We start from the raw sequence: 27,607 nt of genomic DNA on the forward strand, positions 1-27,607 counted from the left end.
TTAAGCCACATGAAAACAAAATTTAATTACTGTATCTCCAAGCATCCTTATGCTTAAATTAACTCATATAAAGGATGTACGTTTCACAGTGCTTGTACTAATTAGCACTTACCAAGCACCTTTCACGAGTGCTTTGCAAACATTAAATAAGGTCAGAAATCTCATTGCTCTTCCATAAGAGCACTCATAAACATGAAGGGTAGAGGTTCTTCGTGTATGTTAGAGCAAAGACTGCAGGACTTGACTCACAGACTTCTGAAAAAATAGTGTAAAATAGGTGTGGAAGTTTTCCTAATTGCTATTTTACAGTTTGAAAAACAGTAATATAAATTAAATGACTTGTCAAAGACCAACAAAGAAATCGTGGCTGAATTCTGGATTCATACCTTTTTTATTAGATGTTAAGTATTTGATTAAGGCATGAAGCTATAGTCTGTGGTGAACCAGGTAGGAAGAGACTGTACTGCAGAGAGAGGTGTAAAAATTCTGCCCTACCAGCAGCAACACATCCGTAAAGAGTTAAATTAAGTGCATGCTATGTGCTTATGCCAGTACTTTTGCAATTGTTTCTTAACACAAATGGTTTTGAACATGAGCTACACAAGATAGATTTTTGTTTCTCCCTATCTCTGATGCAATGTTATTGCCTTGTATCCTTTGAGTTACTATCACAGAAAAGGGATTATTTTCACACACTCCATAATGACATTACTGGTTGTGATGCCTTTTTCCACAGCCTCAGGGAATGATACAAAAATATTGTTATAGCTCTCTGAGACATATATAGAAAAGAAACAACTACTCTGAAAATTCCAGTTATGGAATAACTCAGCTTCTAGTGTATTCTTTTTCCTCTACAAGAGGTAGGTCTTTTTTTGAGAGCTCTTGCAATATAGCCATTATAGAAGTTCCACAAAGAAATCCAACCTTCTTGAAGTTTCTGGGGACTTCTCCACGGCTTCTACACGTCTGAACCCTGGCTGCCATATGTCATCCCCTTCTATTATTAGGTATTACATTTTGCTGAGGAAGGTCAAAATGTGTGAGGGGTGTAAATACTGCAGCAGTCATCGTTAAGTCATGCATTGATTTATTCTTGGAAACATAGGAGCTGTGGAAGCAAGTGTGCCATACAGAGCTGCAAGTCCCAAGTTCCTCAACAGATAACTACAGTAAAACTTTGGAAATTACTATCACTGCATTAGCAGGAAGAAATATCTCAGGTTCGCTGAGAAAACGTGTTGCTTTGGCTCCACTCTCCCCATGTGTTTTGTACCCTGAGGACTTTTCCTTCTGTCTTCATTCACTCCTTACGTACTGCATAAAATGAAGACTGCACATCTGACAGTCTCCACAGGGACTGCCTGTTAGTACACAGGGTATTTTAAAGAATTATTAGGTCAACTTTCTCCAGCTTGGCCCCTCTGCAGATGTCACTTCAGTTACTAGAATAGGCTCTGTGATAAAAATACTTTAGCTTCTCTCCATACATTTTAGTGGGCTCTTAAAAAAATAGTTATATAAAAATTGTAGATAATTGTATTTGCTTTGCTTTGTGCAGTCAAAAATACCTACCTAAGTTTACTGTATTTTATAAATTGAAAATCTATATAATCCTACACTCTAAGTACATGGTGTCACTTTTATTACTGCCAATCTAAAGACACAGACTTTTAACACCTGAAGAATAAATGCAATGTTCACAATTCTAAAGTCACCCAGTAACTGCTGGAAAAGGCTTAATAGCAGCTTCAGCAAGAAGGAATAACTGGATGTCTTTGAAATAGCAACATGGCTCAAATTAAAATATATATTTTCCTTATTTTGTTATGCACTTTTTTTTTTGATGATGGCCACCAAGTAGATTTTACAGTGCATGTACTGAGACATTTAAGATAAATAAAATGGTACAATGCAGAATATGTATTTTGTTTCTATTCAATTCCTAGAAGAACATGTTGGTTTTACGTAGCATCTCCATTTGAAGAAGCAGCAGCAAGGAACAGATGAACACTGAACTGTGCTTCTCATCACTGAAGTTCTTCCTTTGTTTAAAACAGCTGGATCATTGACTCTCTTGATTTTCCAACTCCGACCCATTTGACTAAGGAGGAAAAAAACATCTATTAGAAGATTTACTGAGAGTAAATACAATGAATGAATGGTAGTGTTTTATTATGCTTCAAAACAAACTAGCCAACTCTATGCTGAAATACATTGCTGGGAAGTTTTACCATCCAAAAATACTTTACTTCTGTTGCATTAGCAGACTAGATGCACAACATACTGCATTCAGAAGGCACAAAATAATTAAAGTGTTGCAGATGGAAGATCTAAGAGAAGGTCAAGCCTGTTTGTTGCAGGTTTAACTCTCACTGTCTTGAGTGATACGTTGTATAGCTAAACACCTGTTAAGATTCTCATTTTCCCAAGTGGAAGAATTAGGCTAAATAGTCATGTACCCATTACACATTTATCTCCTTACACCGAGAAGTGTGGAAGAGGGCCAAAAATTAAAAGTAGAGAGTAGTCTATGTTCAAACAGTGATGCAGTGCAGGAAGCAAAACGAAGAGACTAGTAAAGGAAGGACATTAGACTAACTATGCACTGAAGCATGGCGCAGAGTTTCCTAAGTTTTCACTGTCAGAAGGCAGCACTTTGCCAAGAACAGTATGTGTTCATCTTTCCTCTGCATAAATTCTTGTCAGCAGCAGCTTGTAGTTGCTTGCAACACTGCAGCCTGGAGAACATCACCCTTTGTACCTTCTTGGCAAGGTGTCATTTACCATCATCAGCCTAACTACAGACACTTCCATTACCTCTTGCCCAAATCAGGCCACTCCCTGAATAATGAATTGCATGCGTTGACATAGCTTTTTGTGTATTGTAGCATCCTCATGTGTATGTCTGCAGGAAGATTTACCCGGCACTCCAACGTGGTTTTCCACACATCGGATGTAATTCTGGGCCTTGGGTGGGAGGTCCTCCCATTTTCGTGCACCAGTTGTGTCAGTCTTCCACCCAGGCATTGTTTCATACTCTACTTCCACCTTCTGTAATATCTCTTGATTAGCTGTGGGTGAAGAATTTTCATCACAGTTGAGTTTAGTTACTCCACCTTAACAGAGCACACTTACGGTTCTTGACCAATAAGATTTTTTGACTACATTTAAAAATAGATAAATGAAAACAAACAAACAAAATCTCACAGGATTTTTAATGGTTGGTTAGTTAAATTATTCTTAATTTAGATTAATTTTTGTTAGTTGGGAAGATAACTTTTATTCAAGAGGACCCAGTAATCCAGTTTCCTCTTGTCAAAACCTCAAGATGTACTCTATGTTGTCAGTAAACTACAGCAGTATTCCTGAGGAAATAATTTACTTGAAGTTTAGAATAGTTCCAATTTTGGTTCAGATTTGCACACATGCGCATAATAAAATTTCTACAACGGGGTCTTAAAAAAAAAAAAAAAAAGAAATCAAGCCTGACTTCAAGAAGCAGTCTTTCCCAACACATACAACTTAACAGGCAGGAAAGAGAAAAATTAACATAGATATTTGATAGCATACCTGGAAAATATGGAATTCTTTTCCCACCCAATTTGTAAGCAACACCAATTTTAATCTCATCGAGGACATCAAGAATATCCAGCTTTGTTAAGGCCAAACTGCACAGAAAAACATTGGTTAAAGTCATACACATGATGAATATTTCAGTCATCTTCCTCTTCAATCCCTTGCACATGTTTTTTTGTTTTGTTTATTTGTGTGTTTTTCCCCCTAGCTCTGTATTTAGAGATCCAACTCAGGCAACTCAGTAGCAGAAAATACACAAATATGAACATTATTAATTGAATTCATGCCTCTGGGATGAATACACGACAGAGTTACTAAGATGCATTTCCAAATGCTTGGCTGCTCATACAGGTGCACAGTTTTCAGTTCATTGTATTAAAATGCAAATTGACTGTTTAAAAGTACTACTTACTGGATTTATTTTGGGTGTGTACATTGGCACGTCACTTTATGTCACCAACAGTAATTAATTCTGTTATTCTTCCCAATTCATAACTATAAGACAAGCTTATTTACTAAATTACACTTTTAAAACAGACTTCACATGGTTTTAGATGCCAGATTATGCTTGCATTCAGTACAGTCAGGAAGATCTCAGTCTGACTTCCAGTACTCCAGCTGAGCTATCTGTGTCATCAGTTTAATGAACCTTTTCCATCTTTTGAATGACCACATTGGAAGACAAAAATGGAACCTCAATAAGACATCATAGAAGTCACTGATTGGAATAAAACTGCATTTTAGAACTAGTCAAATCCTCTAGAAACAATACACCAGGCCTTGACTGATTGTGAATAGAGAAGGATTTGGCCAAGTTTATGCACATATAGCCCATGCTGTATGTGTCCAGTAAGTATACGCTGAATGTAATGATTAAACAAGACCAACTTTGGGGAAAGAAGCAACATAGAGCTAGTTCTTCATCTTTTTTTTTCCAAGATTTTATCTCCCCTGTTTTTAAGCATCAGAGTTACCAGACACAACACTTCTGTTGATGGAAGTGAAGTGACTGTATATAACTGAAATGGAAAGAAATATAATGTTTTCCTAAGAAATATTCCAACATAAACAAGAGCTGCTTTAACAAAAAGCAAAATATAAATTCAAGCAAAATTAAAAAGGATTTAAAAAACCCTTCTGAGAAATTAATGAACAGAGATCATTATACATATTGTTTCATTTTAGAACTAGCAGCATAAACAACATAAGTTAAGTCTCAGATTATGCAATACTGAAATGCCCACAGTAACGTATCTGCGTACATGAACAATTTGTCTGAATGCAAAGAGTAAGTCTACACTTTATATGAACACAACTGTAATGCAACTTCTTCTGAAAATACAGATTGATAATCAGTTTTAAATTAATGGCTTACCATAGTTACCAGCATTAGACATAAGCTAGCCTGATGGCATTATAGTCTAGACCAATTCCTTTAAACATTCACTTTTCCTTTAAAACATCCATTCAAATTATTTTATAATTGAAAATATATTTCATCAACCAAATAAGTCACTCAGTCACAATTAAAATAACAGCTCAGACCATTAAAAGCAGTATTTATAATACAAAATGAGAGTCCATCTTTCTAGGCAAAATGAATCTGTCCCAGCTGTGGCAGCTACTGTACACTGTGTGATCCCAACTATTTCACTTAAAGAGGTAATGTGTCTGAATGATGCAGAATGGGTCCTACAAGTCTGATCCACTGGAGCCAACCAAAACTCAAAACCAATTGTTTTTTAAATAAGCCAATAAGAAAGCACTGGATCAAGAATAGTAGAGCAAACAATTTGTGCAAAAACTGTTATATCAATCCAAACTACACTGGTCATCTGATGCAAAAGCACATCAGATGCAAAAAGGTCATCTGAAGCAAAGTGAAAACGTATGAAAAAGAATCGTGTTTATGATAATGTAAAATCACTCAGTTTCGAAAAAAAAGTCTAAGGAGATAAAATTATTATTAGCATAAAGATGATTTTCATTTGCCCACTGTCAATTATCGTATCATTAAGACAATTTTCAGTTGCCCACTGTGAATTATTTCATTGCTTAAAATGTAACACTTTACTGACTTATATTAATGTTACCTACATATTTATTCTGCGAAGCACAAAATAATCACTTCCGAATGTAGCGCAAAATCTGTGATGCTTACGCAGTGAATCCGTTGATCATATGAGCATATTTCAAAATGACAAGATCTAACCAGCCACAGCGTCTCTTTCTGCCTGTTGTTACTCCCCATTCGTGGCCACGGGACTGTAAAAGATCTCCAATTTCCTACAAAAAGACAGGAAGAATGATGATGGTATTTCACTGAAAAATAGCAAGGAAAGAAAACAAACAAATACAAACAGATAGCAAGAAAAATACAGTTGTTTAATCCCAAGGCTTTTTTTGTGGGAAAAAAAATAAATATAAGAAATGAAAAAAAGTTTTCTTAGAATGTGAGTTTCTTAGTTGGATAGTAAAGCCCCTCACACGCTAGATGTTTATATTTCCATCACTAGTATTTCCACAATACTTATTTAACATAACTATTTTTTCTTTTATGAGTTTGCATTTATATTCTCAGTCTTGTCTTTTGGCATCTATCGCTTTCAGGGGCAAGACTGTACATGTTTGGGACAGACCAAAGCTTGTACAATTTCTAGGATAACAGATGCTTTGTTCATGCCTAGAGCTCCCAGGTTCTACCACAATATGAGAACACCAATTGTTCCATTTGGGTTGGCAATTTTTACAGCATGGAAAAAAAATTAAGAAAACTTCATATTCATGATCTATAAAACTAAAGGATACCATCAATTCATTTGCAGCCATTAGAGAATGGATTTTAGTGACTACATCTTTAAATCAAATTCAGATCACTGACCTGGAGAATGCTGTGTGTATGGCTCTAATCAATATCCTGAGCTTTCTGGTTTCATGATAATGAAAATATAATAGAGAGTTTAAAAGATTCAAAATCTGTCCCCCTCTTTTTATTGATGAATTTGTGCATGACTGGCTGACACATACCAAAATTATTCAGCAAATCATATGGAACAAAGGCTGTTAAGCTCATAAATTCTATCTTGTAATTTAAGCTTTCCTGAGAGGCACTGACAGCTCCAGTGTACAACAAACCCACTGAAATGCACCTAACTAGACTACATACAATGATGAAATCTGTTTTTGTATCTTTCACTGCAACAGAACTGTCACTGCAAAATAATGCCACCACGATTGTGCTTCTCTCCTCTGAAGAAAAATGCCTGAAGTTTATCAGGCAACTCCTGTCTTCATGATTGCAACAGCCTAGCATTGTTATAGAGCTTATTTATTTGGCAGCATACCCTTACCCCTTGAACTTACTTCTTGGCAACTGTATATATTACATTTTGTAACAGTAAACCTACATTAATCTGCTCAGTGGGGAAGGCTCCAATTCCCACCCGAGTAGTATACGCCTTCACCACGCCATACACATCACCAACATGCTGGGGGGGAATACCAAGTCCAGTGCATACACCACCTACAGTGCAGTTCGATGAAGTCACGAAAGGATACGTGCCTGTCAGAAAAACAAAAACAGCAGAATCCTGTTTCAGCGATTAAAAGAAACTAATACTGACTTGCCTTTATGTGAACGTTTTCCTTTCAAGGAGGTTTTTGTCTGTATATTTGGCTTTAAAGCTGAACTGAAATAGTAGTTAAAGGGGAAGGTAAATCCTCCTTACTACTTGCCCCCACTTTGCCCTAAGAGAACAAGCTAAGCTGTTCTTTCCCGAATTGCTTCCTCTTGTAGCGAATGATATGTATTTAGATTTCTAAAGCTCCATAGACAACACCCCCACCCCACAAATGAATGACTTTTTTCAGTCAAATAGCTGACTTTTCCTGGCATTTTTGTATAAACATGTTATTAGTGATCAAGAACATCACAGCCAAATAAGAAAATGTAGTACTTTCTTACACATGAGGAATCAAGTATGTGTGATCTGCTCCAATGCACAAGTTGTTTTGCATTCATCCTTCGCAGCTCTCACTGAGGACTGCCCACAAGGGAGGAATTTGAAAGCATCTCAGTACTACTTCCATCAGACACTCGATCTATTATAGGATGCTGTTGCTGTGTAAAGCTTTTTTCACTGCCCTATGTATCACAGAAAGTATTTCTGCAACATCTGCAGACAGCCTGGTGTAAAGGTCACAATCTGACATTCCCAGTGCCCTACACAAGTAGCTCTGTGTATCCGCTGCGAATTTTCTACACCTTAGGAGGCTAATCATGATCTCTACGCTGTGACTTTGGATCAGAGCATCTCTCCAGTTCTTTGTTTCGCCATCGTGGAGACTTAAGTGGTTTAATTAGACTTTTGGTAAGAGAGCAGAGCAGAGATCAACTGAAGAAACTAGGCTTACAGGTTATCTGCACTGGTTTAATCCTCTCTCCACAGCAAAGGAATTACTCTCAGCAGTGCTGTAGTGGGTTAGCTGCATGACATGCTGCACAACCATTTAGAAGTGATAAAGACAAGAATATCTAAGAGTGAAATTTCTGCCCCACTGGAATAAAACTTCAGTAAAAATCAATATTTAAACCCTCAGCATTTAATCCTATTAATGATACAAACTCTGTCTTACTGTGTTTTACTTTTGGGAGATCTGATCCTATTAAAGATTATTTTGTGTCTCTATTTCCCTACTGTTTACAAAGTAGATATAAACACAAATCAAAATAAAACTAGACTCTTAGGAGTTAAATCGAGTTTACAGTTTAACTTACCAAAGTCAATATCAAGTAGTGCTGCATTGGCTCCTTCAACAAGAATCTTCTTTGGGGAGCCATGAAGAGCTTCATACATAAAATATACGCCATCTCGAACCATCGGTCTTATTTTTTCAGCATATCCCTGCAAATTTGAGTGTAAATGTCAACTTTCCCAGATAACGCTACCTGAATGGCTGGAAGGCACACTCTGATCACTTTTGAAAGATGAAACATACAGATAAATCCTAATATACCAGCTTCACTAACTGTATTTTACCTGAAAATTTCAAAGATTAGCTTATAGTCTATGAAAAACAAATTAATATATTGAACCAGTCATATAAGAAAACACAGTTTGTTCTGGCATTGCAATGCCATAATTTCTATACCATTTCTGTTCATGAAGATGATGTATACCTACCTCATTTTGTTGATGGACTATAATCTAGACACACTGACAAATAATAGAGACTGGGACTTAAAAATAATACAAGCTTCAGAGGAAAAACAGTACAAAACAAAACACTTCCCATGAATGTTAAAAAAAAGTATCTTTAAAGGTAGGGTATCAGCACTGAACTAGTAGCAGACAAAACGTGGGGAAGTTAAGAGATTTTTTTGGTATCTTCTATCCTTACATATTCAAAGATGTTTTACCAGTGGCTCTTCTGAATTTGTAAGAAAAATGACTTTTTGTAAATAACACCAGGATCTTGAAACACAGATTCCACAACAATTCTTTAGTAAGTATGGAGGTCCTTCAGGTAGCCTAGATCAGTCATTGCCAGAATGAAACCACTAACTGCAAGCATCACTCTGCATTCTATTGACTACTTCAACACAACACAGTTATTTGGAGTTTAAAAAGTAAAACGTTGTATGAGAATAATAATTACATAAATTACGAAATATATTTTAATTCCCACAACAGAACATTCTATTAGGAAACAGTTACTTCTACTAAAAAGGTTTTATAACATGTTATTTCCTTATCATACACACTTGTCATTTAAATTAATTAGTTTAATAGCAATAAGTATTAACTAACTAGTTTTTTTCTATTTTCAATTTAGAGTATTTTTTCTATGGTTTCACTCAAAACTGAACAAATATTAAGTGCTATATTCTTACCTTTAGCTTTTTCAGTTGTCCTTCTATATCTATTTCCAATGTTGGAAACATTGACTTGTATTGTTGTGCCAGATTTTTGAATCTGTAAAATATTTAGAATCATATCAATGAAGAACAGTCTTTAAGTTACTGTTCACAGAACCTTTGGCAAGATGTGAGGTTATATTATAAACTGTATACATTGACAGTTATATAAAGAAAATACACAGAACTTTGATACCTCAACCAGTGCATTTTCCAACATATAATATTATAATTTAAATGACAAAAACCTGTGAGAAGTATAGAAAATACACACACATACATTCTTTCCAGTTTCTTCTCCTTCTAGATAATTTATATACAAAATTCAGACACATTTTTATAAACATCTCCTTAAAAGTAAATCCGCCAGCCAAAATATACAGCTAACATAATATTTAGAAATGAAAACAGTTGTACCTTGAAGAAAATTCATCAAAGTCAGAAAGGAGGTCACAAATTCGAAGACCTGTTCGTGCAGCTTTGGAAGAATATGTTGGTCCAATCCCCTTCTTTGTTGTGCCAATACTAGTTGAAAACAAAAACAAAATATGTATTAACATATGCAAAAATATTTTTTATGCTAACTACTTTGTTAAAGCTCTTCAGTATTCTATATACTGGGCAGAAGTTCTGAGACAAAAAAACAATCACCAACATTCTATAATAGTATAAAACAAGTTTCACGCTTCACTGAATTTACATAAATATTGCTAATATTTATGGTATGCAGTAAAACATTAAGCCTTGGATCTAGCTGAAACAAGCTGAGTTTAGTGTGTGTGTATATACAGATTTTAACAGAGCAATGATTTTAACAGAGCTATGCTATCCTGTAGTACTACTAAGTCCCTTCCTAAACAGGAAAGAAAACAAATGTCATTGTCACAGCTGCAGCACAGACTATGCTGTATACAACCAGTTTGTGAGTGATGAAACTCAATTCCTATGGTTTTGATTCCAGTAGTCTTTTTGAGTAAAACTCCATCCAAATCATTATTTATACCATGCATATCCTTGTGAACTCCTGTTGCAGCCTTTACCTTGATGAGGACAAAAATGAAGCCGCTTTCCTATCTGCATGCCTATTTTCATGTGTATTTTAGAAATATATAATTTTGAGACCTCTGTATGTTAAGATTGGTTGAAATGGTCCAATGGGATCAACATTAATAGGTGACTAACCTATTAATGTTGTGTTATTATAGTGTGTTCACATAAGCTTTTGTTCTTTCAGAAACCAGAACAATGAAGTATGAATAGTTACATACTGTGTAAGATTAAAATAGAAACTACTATTTCCACGAAGTATAACTGAATGTACAGTAAACAATTACCAGCATAGTATCTAATCTTGCCAACACTTCAGACCTGATTCAAAAAGCGTCACTAGTTGATATTAAAGAGGATTGGAAGCATCGCTTTAATGCAAACAAGATTAGAGGATTTGTTAGGAATTTGAAAATGTCTTTATATGTTGTAGAGAACTGGGAAATGGAAGTAAGAATTTATATCCTCAGTAGTATCTCAGAATTCATACACTAAAATATGTAGGCACAGAATAGACACGCAGAATTAGTAAAATCAGCAAGGCTCTTTATAGATATATTGCTTTTCTGTTTTCCAAATTACTATTAATGATATGAAGGTGCTGAAAATATTTACTTTTTTCCTTCTTGTGCTTGACGTTGCACTTCCTGGAGCCCATCTACTGCCTGGTGAAAGTCAAACACTGCAATGGAAAACCAAACAGACATAACTGCAGACCAAAGGAGAAAAGCATTCTTTAAATCACAGACATCTATAATTTTAGAACTAGCTTTGTTGTCATTTTGTTATTAACAATAGTTCAAGGACTTCTCACATGAAAATAAATCTAGTACTATGAAAACGTATAAAGCATCGTTCTTTAGCAGGCACAAATTCTGTTGTTTCAGGTACACAACAGAATGAAGACATATTAGATGAAATGCATGGCTGCTTTGTAGAGTAATAATGTAGTTCCACCATAACTCACAAATGGTTGCTTAGCTTTCCTTAACCTTCAATCACCACTTACCTATATGTGCTCTATCTGATATAATCAGTCTTTTCTCCCAATCTTTTAAACCTGTATAAAAAAAAAAAAAAAAAAGTATATATAAAAAAAGTACAATTTCTACAATTTCAGATGCTCTGATTGGTTGAACTTTGAGATCTACTTTGAGTTTTTCCTCTCTTTTTTTCTAGCTTATTTAGTTTCTGAAGAGTACTGTAGATAAAATGAGTTAAATATAAGTGACTCTCAAATTTCAGCAATGTTTTTGGTAACAAGCTTTGTGTTTTCTGTTTTCAGCTTTCCCACGTTGGTATGGACTAAGTTATTTATTCTTCTTGAACACCATAATGCTATGGCTTACACACAGTTCTTGAAAAGATTAATCTAGTTTATACAGAAATAGCAAATTAAACAAGGATCATATATGATTAAACACTTAAACTTCATTTGTGTCTAGAAAATAGAGAATTTACATAAAGAATCATAGATCAATTTAAAATGGAAGAGAACTCAGAAGGTCATCTGCTCCAAACCCTTGCTCAAAGCAGGACTTTGTATTCACCTGGGGAAACAGGGACGAAGAAACTCTTGGTTAAATCATTACCCTTTGAGGTAAAATGGAGCTTTGCAACACACGTAAGGATTTGATTTTCTATCTGATATAGTTTAAAATGTCACATATCGCTATGAAAACCCATGAAAAGATTACTTTTGAAAATCTCTTTGAAGACTATAACACAATTTTGAATACTGTTCTCTTCATTATTTAAAATCCAGAATGTTATCGCACTCAATATTTATGGTTATAAACCAAGGCTTAATAAAAAACCTCAACCTGGCTGACAATGTCAAGCAAGGTTAAATTACATGATACAAACCTTTCTTCTCATTCTTTTCAGCTTCTTCAAATAGGCCTGGTAAATGTATAACCACTCCGTTACCTTTGGGAACACAAAAGATTTATTTTAAAGCAAGCAATAAAATGCTCATTCTTAGGATGCAAGGCATGCAAATACTCGCTGTCTGAAATTTTATTTAAAAAGGAAGACTAAGTTTCTCACATTTCTCACTATGTAATCTTAAGCAATTTTTTTTTTTTTTGATAAATCTTCACTTTGGGTAAGCAGCTGCAAGTCTGCTAAGATCAGAAAGAACAGAACTTGCTATTTTCAGGTTTGAACATAGGGCCTGATCCAAAGTCAGCTGACTAAAGCAAATTCTTTTCGTTGTTTGTGGTAGACTCTGAACAAGGAATTTAGTTGCCATTGTTCACTGATGAAAGCTCAAAGAAGTCTGCGGCCTTATAACACTGACAAGTCTGTGTGACAATATTTAAATTTTCCTCAGTATTCATGCATTTATCTCAAACCAAACTCAAACCAGTACTGTAATACATTAGCAATGCCTTCTCCCTACTATTGAGCTACAATTTAAGATCCACAAGCAATACAGAACTGATGAGATGTGGAGGATTAATGATATAGTGGGCTGAAAACAGCTGCTACTTCCTTCTTGGGAACAGAAATATCTGCAAACAGTCTCTGCCTAAATTTAGGGTAACTTAGTTACACTCTTTACTACTTGACAAGAGGGTAAATTGGAAAGCCAAATACTATGCCATACTTAGCAGAATGAAACAAAAAACAAGTTTCATGTATTTCAAACATCCATTTGGAAATTATCAAATGGAACAAAACAAAGTACAAATCCATGACTCACTGAAATACACTCATTTACTCATTTCTTGCACATTTTGTACATATTTTTTCTTTTGGAAAGGATCATAATTTTGGATAAGTCTAAGCTTTCAGTTTGTCTATCACTTAAATAGGAGGCAAATGCCCAGTAATCAAAACAAACTTTTTAATGATGCTATTTGCATCAAATATCATTACAGTGAAATGTAACATCGGCTTTGTAATGTGAACGAAATATATACATATATATATACATAAAAGACTGGATGATGACCTTCCAAGCAGAGCCATATATCTTGGGGCCTATTTCTGGGAAGTCAACACGTGGATGCCAGGGGTACATAATATTATTTATTTAGCCTATTCAGTTGTTTTCTGTGTTCTCAAAGTGTAGCATTTACATTTCTGAAATTATGACAGGAAAAAAGAAGTAGAAGGCAGGATCCAAGCTTATAACAAAGTATAAAAAAAGGACAACATGATGGAAAGAGGGGGATTCTTAGTTTCTTTTCTAGGAGCAGACTATGTAGAATTACTTCATATTAAAGCAGCAGTGAAATGAAAAGTCAAACAACCGAAGCTAAAGTGAATTCTGTTTTTCTTTGCTTGTTTTCTTTGCTTATAAACTGTGGTTGTAGCTAGCTGCTCTTAAGTATTATTTCATTAAGTAAGTTCCAAATTTGTCTTACCAATAAAAGAAATTGCCTTTGGATTAATGATGCCACTAGGAAACAGGTGGAAATCATATTCTTTCCCATCAACAACCACAGTATGACCTGCGTTATTACCACCCTGGAACAGAAAGAAAGACAAGGTTAGTTACCCTATACCTTCATTCTAAATGCACTTTATTTACACGTTTATGTCTTAGGTCACTGTTTTCTCCACCTTATAGTTTCTTGAGATACAGGAGTATTGTAAAAAGGGCTCAGACAGGAGAATTATGAAGCCAAAAGATTTCTGGCATACCCACAGAAACCCACCCTTTTCTGTGCCTGGTCATTTCTTTGGGGTTAAGCCTACATCTCCCAAGATTTCCTTTTGAATGGAAGCTCTTCTTGCCCACTAAAAAAAAAAAACAAAACAGCTGCCACTTCTCTAGGTGCTCAAGGTGGAAAAAGCAGGGAATGTGTAGTATTTGTAGCTTCACAGAGTATCCCTGTCATCCCACTGAAAACCACCACCACACCTTTACAGAGCCTGCTGCGATTCTTAACTTGGATGATCATCTACCACACCTGAGAGTGGAGTTGTTATTTTCTCAAGAAAGAGATTTTTACCAATAAGGCTTTAAAAGACAATGGTAAGACACCATAGACTTGGAAAGACATGAATAAGTCAAGGTCATGCCTTGATTGAAACTAAAACAGCAAAGAACTTTACAAATTAAACATCCTGTTTTCTCAGTAGACATAATGCTTGCTGCTGTTTTGACAGTGATGTAGCTTTTTCTTCTACTGATAAGGTTGGGAAGCCCGACTGCTTGTCTGCTCTGGTGCTACAGGACTTCCTTCTATTTTCTAAAACGATTACAAATTTTAGTGGATTTGATATGAGGTCTGAATGATGTGGAAGTGTCTGAAATGAGGGCGTCTACTGACACTGTTCCTGGTAATTTACAAATAATAAAGAGTGTTGGCTGAATAACTGGGAATGAATGTGGGAAAGGACACTCATTTATAACAATTAAAAACATAACATTTGTCCAGTGTTTCATTTGCCCATTTGCTTGCATGTAGCGTACAGGAAAATAGCAACTAATGTTCCTTTCAAGATGTGTGTATATGCTGAAACACAATACTAAAAAAAAAAAAAAAAAAAAAAAAGAAAAAAAGATATGGATTACCAGAAAGAAACAAAACTTTTAAAGAAGTAGGGATGGAGAAAAACATTAAAAAGAAATAGTGCCTTTATATATGACAAAAGTAATTATCATGTTTTGGAAGATGTGAGGTCAACAGTGAAGTTTAAAAATATACCATGCCAAAGGAGACTATCAATTGCATTTGATTTAGCAAACATCTGGGTAGATCATCCTTTGGCTGGGAAGGACTTTAAAGGGTCTTGCTAATGCAGAGTTATAACTTGTCCAGAGAATCCTGAAGAAAGCAGAACCTTCCACAGTATTTAGCTTGTCTATCAGATATAATAAGCCAGCTGTAGGAACCTGAATCCAGTCACAGGTATTGAGCTAACCTAGCAGGCTAATAAATCATGCAGGAGACTCCTCTTTACATGATAATTAAAAGGCCAGAGATTGGATGGATTGTAGTGATAGAAAACTAACTTATTTTATTATAGAGGTATGGGGCTTAAGAAAGAAGCTAGTAACTATTGAGACAATGAGCTTTCCTTTCCTGTTTGTGTATGGAAGGCGGCAAGATGGAAATGAACTCAGTCTGGTTTAACACTGATTTAATCTCTGCTATAAACACCAATTGTCATGCTTCCTGAGAAAATGGGGAACCTGGTTCCTTCAAAAGTCTTTGTTGCTACTAATACTATAATTATATTCTGCTTTTGTTCATCAACAGGAAGATGAACAAATGAAATCATGGCTTGAGGATCCACCATCTGAGAGAAAACCACTCCTAAATTATAATCAAAGTGCTTTCTAAAATACTAAAATTTTAGAAGCTGGGATGTAATGGTATTAGAATGTTTAGGAAAGACAGTTTATGATTTTCAAATGTTTCCGGAACAACTGAAGCCCAAACAAATGCTGTCTCTTTCTTTAGCAAATGCTTAAAAAGGGACATTAATTTTAACTTCTTAATCAATCGGCTGTGAGAGCGGGCATATATAAAAAATGCTGAAGCACAGAAACATCAGCAGATATATATATATATATCCTGTAACTGCCAGAATCTTTAAGCCACTTTCAGTCCCTCCAGACAGATAATATAAATGAAGAATTCTGTGACAGACCCTACAAAACAGCACTTTTCTAACCCAAAGCTAGAGTTGACAGCCCTGGAACTGCTTTTGTATGTTGCTCACGTTCATCTGCATTTCCTGAAGAAATGTCTTCCAAGTATATGTTTACAGCTGAATTTAACACATTTCTACTAATACAATTGAAGTGATAGCAAAGCACTGAATAGTCCAACAGACATGATCAAACATCCAAAACATAACTGGTCTGATGGGATACTCTCTAATTATTACCTGGTCACCTTAGTAAATTAGGTATCTTTCTCACCATCTCATCATCTCGTTATATCTCATTATTTCTCATCATCTCATTAGATATCTTTCTCATATTGAATTCCAGAGATATTCTGATGACATATTGCCAGTCTGATAGCTCAGATGTTAGAGACACCTACTTCTTTTCTACTTTTATCTAAGTTCTGAGAGCCATGTTTTTCTAATGAAGTATATATAAGGGGAACCTGAAAGCTTGCATGGACTTAATCGGAACATTACACGATTGAAGGCCCAGAGATCTACCTAGCACACTGCACTCAGCTCTGCATGACGAGCTTCTGTTTAATATCCAGACCCAGCTCATTGAATCTCTCCTGCGAATCACAGTACAGTCCACTGGTCTCACTTGAATTTTATACAGCTTCCAACATTTGCACTTTTCTAGGTCATATCTGCCTTGTGTCGTGATTCTGAAAAGCCTTCTTTATTGATGGGAGTGTTAAGGTGACAACTGACAGATTAATCATCAGTGCTACTTTGGCATCATCTATACTGTGAAATCACAGTACGACCAGAAATAAAATGGTTTGTGTTATATTCCAAAATCTGGGAGGCATGAGCATTCCCATTAAACTAGTAAGGTGTGGGGAGTTCTGTGCCCCAAAGGAACCATTAAGAGAGCTGCTGAAGCTTCAAGAAGTTGAGTGCAACGAGGATGACATCTACAACATTAGTACCCCTTCAACCTGAAGCCTTCCTGCAGCAATTCCAACACGTTTTGCAGCCACCTGCACCTCTAGCAACTACTAAAACTGTACCAGATGCAAGAAACCTACTAGGTGCACTATAAAGACAGTCCCTGGTGAGGCCTCTACGATGAGATTGGATCGGGGCTATCAATTACAGCAACAAACACCAGCAATGAAATGGAATTTGAGAACTAGAAAGTATTAAGCATGCTGAAGATAACACGATAGATATCTTACAACAGTCATAGGTGTCATTTAGGAATCTTATCTCTGGAGAACACACAGAAATCCTTCCTTTGTCAGCATCGCCCAGACCCATGAATACTGGTTGACTGCACGGCCATGGCTGTATTCGAGTTTCAGAGCTGAACAATGCTCATTTCTGACCGTATTTAGTGGGTGTTTAAATTTAATCAGGTGCCTAGGGAAAAAATTAACTTTTACTGAAGTCATTCACAGCCTGCAGGAGCATATTAATATTCAGTTTTATGAAAACACCTGCACTGCTTAACAAAGTTTTTATTAACTTTTAAACTCTACAAATTGACGCTCTATTAACAGCATTAAAAATATACAATTTCAGTTTATTTTGTCTAAGGGATCCTCTAGCACCTTGTGCTGCTTTAAGTCATACCTCCTCTTTTCTAAAAGCCAGCAGACCACCAGCGAAGTGCTTTAAATTCAGCAACTTAAAATGCTTGTCATTTCAGGTTGGAAATAAACTTTGATTATAAGATCATGGAAAGAACGGTAACATTGTTTTCAAGCAACAGGAAACATACTAGGCATTACTTTCAGAGCAGAATAATCCTATATGGTGATTTTTTCTACTATATTAGTTTATTCGAAAATGCTTTTCCCATTTTTTATTGCTGACCTATTTGTTATATTGTATTCTTGTAAAGAAGTGACGTACTTTGATTACTGTTCTATACTATGTGAACAAAACCACTGCATCAATGTAATAGCTTCTCAATCTATTGTATCTTGCCAGTTTTACCGACCGCTTATTGGTATAAATAATATCTTTAAGGAAATTAATAATTATTATGAACAGGTTGGTACAGGAGAACATGCAGTTTACCTTATTGTTAGTAAAGCCTACGAAAAATATTAAGAAACAAATTCACCTTCCAAAGTGCTCAGCCATTTCAAGGCTGGTTTCTGGTTTGATTATTTTTATTTTTTTTTATTTTAAAATCAACTCTTGTACTCTCTGAAGTTGAAATATCCCCAGGTGTAAACAGTTTCCATTCAGAGCAGTAATGAGGCTGTTCTGTACCTGCAGCAGAAACTCTTTGCTCCCACCTAGCCTCATGATACATGTTTGAATAAGGCAGAAATGTGTTCTGGTGCTCAGATTAATTTCTGCTGCACTTGCCACGGAGCCAATGCGCAAGAGAATGCATTCTGCACATGTGGGAGGAGTGTTTCCTGATGTTTTTCTGGTTTCCACTGGTTGCTGCACCTTTACTTCATGCAGTGTTCCCCACAACGTCTGAACATTGCTTAACTAGCTGGATTGATATAAAAATCAACACAGCTCATATAAAATCCCTTAAAACCTGACCGATGGTCTCTAACTACAACTACAAATATTTATGTTTCTGATGGGTCCCATAGCGATCATTTCTCTGCCAGTCAACAACGTTAATCAATATCATGGGGAAAATAGAAACTCGTTGTTGACGACTTGCAGCTGGCACAACAATCACTTTAGTGGTGTACCAACAGTACACAAGCCTGAACTCCTTAGCCAAACTGTGTAAGCAGTGAACGTACAATTTGTCATGACCACATTTAGGATAAATAAATAAGAAACAAGCAGGTACGCCAAACAGTGGACATGGAGTATCTGTGCCAGGAAGCACGTGGAGGAGTCTGAACACAGTTTCGGCACACGGGCTGATATGCCTAACGCGATCCTTGCAAGTGTAAGTGGGAATATCAAGTAGGAGTAGGGGGATTGTATTACTTCTCCTTTTGGCAGCGGTGCAACTGCTACTGGAATACTGTGTCCTTGGTGGTCAGACAAGATTACAGAATGATCCCTGCTGGCATTATCGTCTATGAATTTCTAATCTTTGAGTTTCTAATCTCTGAGTTTGAACACCAGCTACAAACCAACAGTCTGGGAGGTCTGCATCTGAAAATAAATGCCACAATTCCCGGCCACCTCTTTCTGTAAGAAGCGTCCCAGCTCTACTAATTCCATCTGCATGAAACTAAAATATTTCTGACATACTGCTGCATCTGCAGGCCAAACACCTCTCATTTAGTATGAAACTGCAAAAAGGCTTCAGTTTTCTTAACTAGACTGAGCAATTTCCTCAGGTCTATAGCATTTCATCCATGATTCTGAATAAAAGAGAAGGAACACCATTACATAAATACTCTTTCTTGTTACAATTTAATGAAACAATGGCTATTTCTAGTTTATAGTAGCAACTGCCTGGAATTAACTTGAATAAATACAGGTGAAGTGTTACCAGTGTAACTGGCTTTTACATGAACTTTTAGTAGTGAAAATCAATGGTCCCTCATGGTACTTCTCTTGATTTATGCTACTGTGAGTTTAGAACATCACCAGATTAAAAAAAATCCAACACAGAGACAAATATAAGGGCCTGGAGCACAAGTCCTGTTAGAAGTGACTGAAGGAGTTGGGGTTGTTTAGTCTGGAGAAGAGGAGGCTCAGGGGAGACCTCATTGCTCTCTGCAGCTACCTGAAAGGAAGGTGTGGGGAGTTGGGGGTTGGTCTCTTCTCACAGGTAACTAGTGATAGGACTAGAGGGAATGGCCTCAAATTGTGCCAGGGGAGGTTCAGGTTGGAAATGAGGAGACATTTCTTCTCAGAAAGAGCAGTCAGGCACTGGGACAGGTTGCCCAGGGAGGTGGTGGAGTCACCGTCCCTGGGGTGTTCAAGGAGAGGTTGGACGTGGTGCTTAGGGACATGGCTTAGTGGGTGATATTGGTGGTAGGGAGACGGTTGGACCAGATGATCTCAGAGTGCTTTTCCAACCTTAATGATTCTGCGATTCTATAACACATTTAAGTACTTTGAACACTCATATCCTTACACATAATGCCACAAAACCATGGGTGTGTGAAAGCTTCTGCCAGATGACTGAAAGTGCTGCCCATTCAGGTTGGGAGGTTGATACGAAGGCTTACCATTTCCCTTACTGGAAGTTTCTTCTTGCTAACTTCTCCAGTAGAACTTCCACATGAGAGCCCCCAGCACATTTCCAAGAAGAGGATCATAACTTTTCTTTTTTAACCAAAGCCATTGGTAAGAGCTGGGTTAGGGGATGATCAGAAGTACACTTAACAAGAACCTGGGGAGCAGGGTTTTTTAAAATTAGAGCGGTGACAAGGAGCTGGCCTGAATTGCAGGTATTCACCTCCTGACACTGATCATCATACAAATCCATAGGGAAACTAGATATTCTTATCCTTTAGTTATTTTCTTTCGAACTGAAATTAATTTTTTTGTCAAGCCAGGAAAAAATAAAATCTAATATGACAGCTAGCTACAACAAAACACAAACTGAACTCCAGCAGCAGCTGTAAAGAAAATGACTAATTCGAGGTATACAGATTGAAAATGCTGGTGGAAAAAGCTTTCTGACTAATGTCAGCAGAATCCTAAAATAAAGGATCACAAAATCACGAACAATCTAGACGCGTCTCCTCGTCTTTAGTTCTCTTTTTGAAGAAGTGTAGTCATGTCCCTGTGGGAAGTAATATGACCCAAGGATATGAACATAACTTTTCTTATATCTGTAAACAAGTCAGCAACAGCTAGTGAGTTAGGAATGAAATAGAACAGATGTCATTTCATCTTAATTTTCAGCTGTTTTCTTTCAATGCTTGTAGAGGATAATAAATTTATCAGGTTTTATGAAGGGATTGGAAATTAAGCTAGCTTTCTTATGGAGATTTGGAAACTTTAAACCTGACCTTCTCATACAGTATTTATAATCCTGGTGGTCCTGAGATGATCTCGCTGATACGCAGAGCAGCGGCTGGTTTAAAATAGCAATGTCACCATGTTGTTCTAAAATGATATAGTGTAGCATGTAATTAGGTGTAAGTAAAGTGAAAAATAAAATTTGGTAGCAAAATTTTATAAAGCATTTTACCAGAGAATTTCCATTTTCAAAGGGTGGTCTTTATTTTAATTAAGGAAACCAGTGCTCACACTTAATGAGCCCTCTCCCTTCTGTGTTGAATAGAAAAATAAATCCTACTTGCTTTTTTGCAGGGAAAACCTATAAATGACTACTTACTATGTATGTCTAAATAAATTCATGCATGCCTGTCAACAGGATTATCAATCTTCACAAACATTACTGAAATCAAACACAATAGTTCTACTGTCACGACACACTCATGGCTCCAAGGTCAGTCCCTTTACTGATGAGCATTAAGCACTGAATAATTAGGACATTAAAATCTTTACGCACTACGTTATCCTGTAGGAAGAAGTCATACTAAATACCAGGGTTAAATCTCACCTAAAGGAGAGCAACAGGACACATACACACAAACACAGAGGAAAACAGTAGACAACAAGCCCCTGCAACTGCACGTACTCATTGCATTGAAGTGACCTAATTTAAACCCCACTGCACTGCACAGTCCCAGCTGCCCAGGATCAATAGGGACAGTCAAAACATGTGGCTGCTTTGTCCTCTGTCAGCAGCACAACAGAGAAACAGAGGAAGCGTTCCTGTCTCACACCTAAACCACTGAAAAAAAAAAAAAAAAAAGGCATTTCTGCCTGTTTGGTTTTCATTATTTGATCACTTGCCCACGGTATATTCCTCTGCATTCCTCGAAGTGCCATTTCTAGTACATATGGTACTTAAATCCACTAGAAAAAAGAAATAAGGAAACTTATGAATGTGCAACAGTTATTTGTATCATATGTTGGGTACATCCTTTACCAATTTTTTTACTAAAAAAAACTACAATTTTTTTTACTAATTTTGGGGTTGAGATATCACTGCAAAACTTCCTTATGCTTTACTTACGGCTTTAGCCCTTCTTGGCATTATTTGTTAGCATCCACTACACCGAGAAAACTACTCAGCATCCCTGGTGTACACTGTCTTGGTTAAATCTTTTCTGTCTAAATAACTGCATATTAATCAACCACAAGTGACCATAACCAACTTTTTCTGTACCCATTTCAATTGCTTTGGCTTTTCTTCAGTATAAAATACAGCTAAAATTTTTGTCTCTGTCTCAAAAGATCAGACGATCCTTTTTAAAACTGAAGCAATTCTTAACTTGAAAGCAAACAGAGATGGGTAGAGGCAATGTTTTAAGAAGTGACTGCATATTGAGTGAAAATTAAAAGCATATTGGCATTAGAAGTTCAACAAATCTAGTAACAACCCTTCTTATTACAAACATTCTCACAAGCTGGTGGGTGTTTTTATTCAATGCCAGTTCTTAAGGGAATGCTGATAACATCAGGCAGATTGTTTCCAGACGTCCAGAAGCTGCAAGTGTCACGGGTCTGACACATCCAGTGTTGGCCTGGGCGGCACTGGAACAGCAGTGCCAAATGATGGCTTGAAAACCCTTTAAAACTCTCAGACTAGTCTCTGTTGCCGATTCAGTGTTACTACCCTCAGTAGGAAGCAAAGGAAAGACATGCATTTGTACTGCAGCTATTTTGCTAATCTGCTCAAAACTGAAATCAAATCCACTACAAACAGTGATTTCTATCACAGGGTCTCTGCTAAGAATTTATTAGCAGCATTTTTTGCATCTTTCACTTCGACCTTTTGGAGAACTGTTTTTTCTTTTCTCCCTTTCATTTTCTTTTATGGAATTGTTTATGGAGCATTTTCCTCCAGTGTTTTTCAACAAAGTGTGGAAAAATTTATTGTACAGAGAAGTTTCATTAGAAAAGGCAGAGTTGCTTACTGTCCTTTACAGCAGCAACCCTTAGATACTCTTGGCACTCACCTTTATTATAAAAAAAGAAAGCGTCTTATGAGTAATTTACCATTACTGGCAAAGATGATTAGTACGTTTCACACCTTTTTATGCTATTTCCTCTTCCATTCATATCCACACAGACCCATGCAGTAAATATATTCAGTGAAAGCTTGTTATTACAAATATACCTTGCAAAGCTTCAGCTTCGTTTACGGGAACAGCCAGAACTGTATGGCCAGCCAGCTACCTTCAAGTAACTGTGACCTTATTACAGTAGTTCTATGTATGATTTTTTGGGGAACAAATGTAATTTAAGTGATGCCTCTGGAGCTGCACTTTTGCAGCTGTGACAGTCAACTGTTTGCTCAGTCACACTCTCAATCAGATCCGTAAAATTAAACGATTAAAAAACAGGCAGAAAAATCTGTCCACAAGCTCTTAGTCTTGAAGGCAGCCACACAATGAAGAAGCTTGTGACATACGGTGTCTGGACAGAGAGCGGTCATTCAAGAACACGCAGTCTGAAGCTGTATTTCAAGCAATGCCCGAGCCTCTCATCACTGATATAATCATAATGTATGCAGATTCTTTAAACTTCAATTAGGACTTCTTGTTTTACGACACAATAAAATACTAGAAAAAAGTGGATTTCTCTCTTTATGCCTTATTTTCTGACAGTTAACAGCTTTACACAAGCACACAAAATCTCTTTCTAAAGCCAATAGAAAAAATAAATATTTTCAGGTGAACTTTGACTGCATCCTTTCCCTGAAAATACACCTGGGATTTAAAGCATTGCATAGCATAATGTGACAGCTCTATGCCCCAGGAGGCCAAAATAAGGAAGAAATATTAACTGTGTCATTGTTCTGTTTCTGAATGCCTTCACCTGCTGAAAGAGCAATTTAGAGGAAAAATGCTCTTGATGTTCTCCATTAATAACCTGAAACCTACTCAGTTCTTTAACAACCTTAAACTGCCTGCTGTTACTCATTTATTTGGAAATGCCTTTTCTGTGTTTTGTTTAGGGGGAGAAAAAAAAAAAAGCATGCCCACGTATCTGGTGTTTTTATTAAACCAGCCTATAAGAAGCTCTGTTCTGCATCATCTATCATAATATCCAGAGATTTTTTAAAGTTATTGAAATATCCTCCTTACACAAAGAATGCTTCAAATATATAAGTGAATTGAGATCAATTTCTTCAGGTGAGCTAAAATTTTATATTAAGTCAAACATTTCAGTATCGCTAATATCAAAAATAAACTATGGAATATATCATAATTTTTTGTACTTGGATTGTGTACAATCTAAGTACTGAGAAAAACAGACACAATGCAATCAAATTGAGAATCTTTCATTCATCTGAAATGATTCCAAAAACTCAGGGAAATTAAAGATGTCAGGGGTTTAATGTTGAATTTTCTTTATTTAAAACAACTTGAAACTTCCCTTGTGCCTGCAAAGGACTGACTCCCTGTTCTCATTTGCTTGCCTTTCCTCCTGTATCCCAGGAAATATGTAATTTCCTGCGCAGCAATCCAGCTGCAACAGATTTTCTTCATTAAATCAACAAACTAAAAATACTTGAGAAATATTTAATGAAAATTATACTTCCTCTCATAGAAATATTAGGGAACTACTATTTTGAGAAAGCTTTTGAAACTCCCATTTGGCCCTGAGCTTAAATTCTACTCCAAAAGGGGAAGAAAAAAAAAAAGCTTTTTAAAATGTTAGACCAAAGAGAACCCTACAGTGATGAAGAATTAGCCTCGTTGAGACAATGTTTTAAAAGACATAAATCTCTCTCTCTCAGTTATTAGTTTTCTAGTTTTCTATTTCCATTTTGCTTAGGACTAAGACATACTGTCGAACACTGTTTCCATCAGTGTCTCAGACAACAGAGCAAATGGGGCATCAGGAACCAACCTAGTCAATCACCATATTCTAAGACATCAGCAATTCCTGAGAAAACAACTTCTGAAAACTCTAGTAAGGGGAGCCTTCAGTGTTTCTTGATTAAGCAATCTATTCCAGTAGACAAGTGTTCTTGCAGGAAGAAAGCTTTTTCTTAGTTTCCAGGAGGAATGGGAAATAAGCAAGGTTCTGGCCCAAATGCTGAAGGTTTTTGTTGTTGTTGCTGTTTGTTTTTCTACATGATGTCAATAATATGATAAATAAAATCCCCTCAAACTGGTTGCTACGATAAGATAATCGTGTGCCATTACCCCACTGAGAGAACTCCAGTTAGTACTGTTCACAGGCTAACAAATTTTCAGATACTTACTCCACCTGAGTTCTAACAAAGACAAATATTATAACATTATCTACTTGCATGACTGACTTTGAAAGTATAACGTATTAAATTATTAAAGAAGCACTTTTTAAAAAACATCTTCTGTATCACCAGATGTATAAAAAAAGCATGTAAATATTTTAAAAGATTGCTTTTAAGTTGTACAGTTTTTGCTACTCAAAAGTAATTAGTTTCTCGAATCTCCTCTTTCAAGTGTTTTACATTCTTCCCTACACACTAATCCTGAATTTTCTTCTGTTAAATCAGCGCATTGGTAATGCTATTGTATTCTCATATACACGCTGTGTGCATTCGTATCAGTGAATACTGTTCTGAAAAGAGTCCAGAGGTCCTCCAGATCCACCTGCTTTCCATCCATCCTGGTCTCACGGATCTGGAACAGCAAGCTGATCTAGATGTGTTCAGCAGCACATTAGGCCACCTAATCTACCCAGTCTGCTGTTAACACACCAACCCTTGCAGCACACTCATGCACGGAACAGCCCTGCATCCTTCCACTTGTGTTCTGTGGCTGCGCCTGGGGCCATGCTTGTGAGTCAGCTCTCTGGAGGGACAGCAAAGCCATCTTAAAAAGCAGCCTCAGGGCATCGCTCAAAAGACAGCCTAAAAAGAGCCAGTACAACTTCTTGCAGTAATAATGGCAAACACATGACTGCGGCCTATGTGAAGTGCTTCTCTGCTGCTAGGGCTTGTAAAGTCCCCAAAGCAATTATGAATAAGGGAAACTCCCAGCAACAACAACTTAGAGGAGGGTGGGAAAAAAAAAGAAAAAAAAAGAAAAAAAAAAAAAACGAAAGAAAGAAAGATGGAAAAGTTGCTATTGCCCTGTTAATACATATTCACCGGCTAACTTTTGCAGGACAACTTCTCCCCAAGGTGATTCAAGATTATGGGAGTTTAATGTTCCAATTGAAAAAGCTTCCTCCGCTTTCTAAATATTTAACTCGCAGGGCAATATTTATTTATGCAATAGGCTTAATTACACCAACGTCCTTGGGTTTATCACCTTATCGGCAGCTTTTTACTACCTATCATATCTGTAGCTTTTCACTACCTACCATGCATTCAGAAGCAATGCACTTCATGGCATATAGCAAGGGAGCTGAAGTAAGCTCCCTTGTAATAATTAACACAATCAGATAGCTTATTGAAATCATTACGGGGCCAGCTATAAGCGGTATTGGCCTAATATGTTTGTGATTAATGTTTTACTATGGTTCTTTTAAAAGTTATTGCAATTATTTGCGATCGCTCTTGCGGCTAACTTAGTTTGCAGTAAGTGGATTAAGGATTTAGGAACCCTAGCCCTATACCCAATGAAATATCCATAAGCAACGCCAGGGGAAGCGCTCCCTGCTTTCAGGCTGTGCAAACCCTGTACTTTCGCACAACTTTTTGCCATTTTACCCACTCACGCTCCTCTCGCGGCTATTTTTAGAAGAAAATTCCAGGCGCTGTGCAAGGACCCGAGACCTGCCCGCCCCGAGGGGCCCTGCAGGGAGGTTTTTACCCCCAAAACACGCCTTTTTACCCCCGGCTGCCCGCCCGGCCTCCCCCAGCCGCGGCCGCCATCTGACACCCGCGGGGGATCTTGTGTCGCTTATCGCCGAGGGTCAGCTGTTTTTATTTATAGTTCTGGGCTTTTTCTTTCCCTCCCCCCGTGGCATTTCCATGCGCAGCCGGGGAGGGGTGAGGGGTAGAGGGGGGGAAGAGCAGAGGGGACGGGGCGAGGGAGGGAAGGGGCGAGGAGGAAAAAGCAGCGGGGCAGAGGGAGGGCAGAAGGCAGGAAGCGAGGGGAAGGCGGGACGGGAGGGACGGATATAGGGGAAAAAAAATAAAAAAGCAAGGGACAAGGGGTGAGGGGGACCCTCACAAAAAGGGGTGAGAGCCGGCCCGGGACCCACCTGGCACCGGCACACCACGTCCGACTCGGTGGCCAGCAGGTCAACCACCTTGCCCTTGCCTTCGTCCCCCCACTGCGCCCCCAGCACCACCGTCACTTTGTTACCGCCCGGCTCGCTGCGCGCCCGCTTCAGCCCGCCGCCGGGGTGGCTGGTGCGGTCGTTGGACGCCCGGGTGCCCGACATGGTGGCCGGAGGAGCCGCTGCTTCCTCCTCCCTTCTCCTCCTCCTCCTCCTCCTCGCTCCGCCGCCGGCTCCGAGCACAGCCCCTGCCGCCGCCGGCCTTTAACGGCGCTGCCGCCGCCC

General features: G+C 37.4%; 1 protein-coding gene across 1 annotated transcript; it reads right to left on the reverse strand.

Annotated features, from left to right (window-relative positions):
* ADSS1 (adenylosuccinate synthase 1) lies at positions 1 to 27,607 on the reverse strand. The gene is made up of 13 exons (XM_082762296.1): positions 27,305 to 27,607; positions 13,918 to 14,020; positions 12,410 to 12,472; positions 11,553 to 11,603; positions 11,159 to 11,225; positions 9,914 to 10,021; positions 9,473 to 9,554; positions 8,357 to 8,483; positions 6,987 to 7,141; positions 5,741 to 5,865; positions 3,574 to 3,671; positions 2,925 to 3,074; positions 1 to 2,104 (listed from the first exon to the last, which is right to left on the reverse strand). Exons 1-13 carry the CDS (start codon positions 27,485 to 27,487, stop codon positions 2,052 to 2,054), a joined length of 1,365 nt encoding a protein of 454 aa, XP_082618422.1. The 5' UTR covers positions 27,488 to 27,607; the 3' UTR covers positions 1 to 2,051.

The sequence above is a fragment of the Aythya marila genome (genome assembly GCF_965140915.1).
Source record: "Aythya marila genome assembly, chromosome: 5".
Lineage (NCBI taxonomy): Eukaryota > Metazoa > Chordata > Aves > Anseriformes > Anatidae > Aythya > Aythya marila.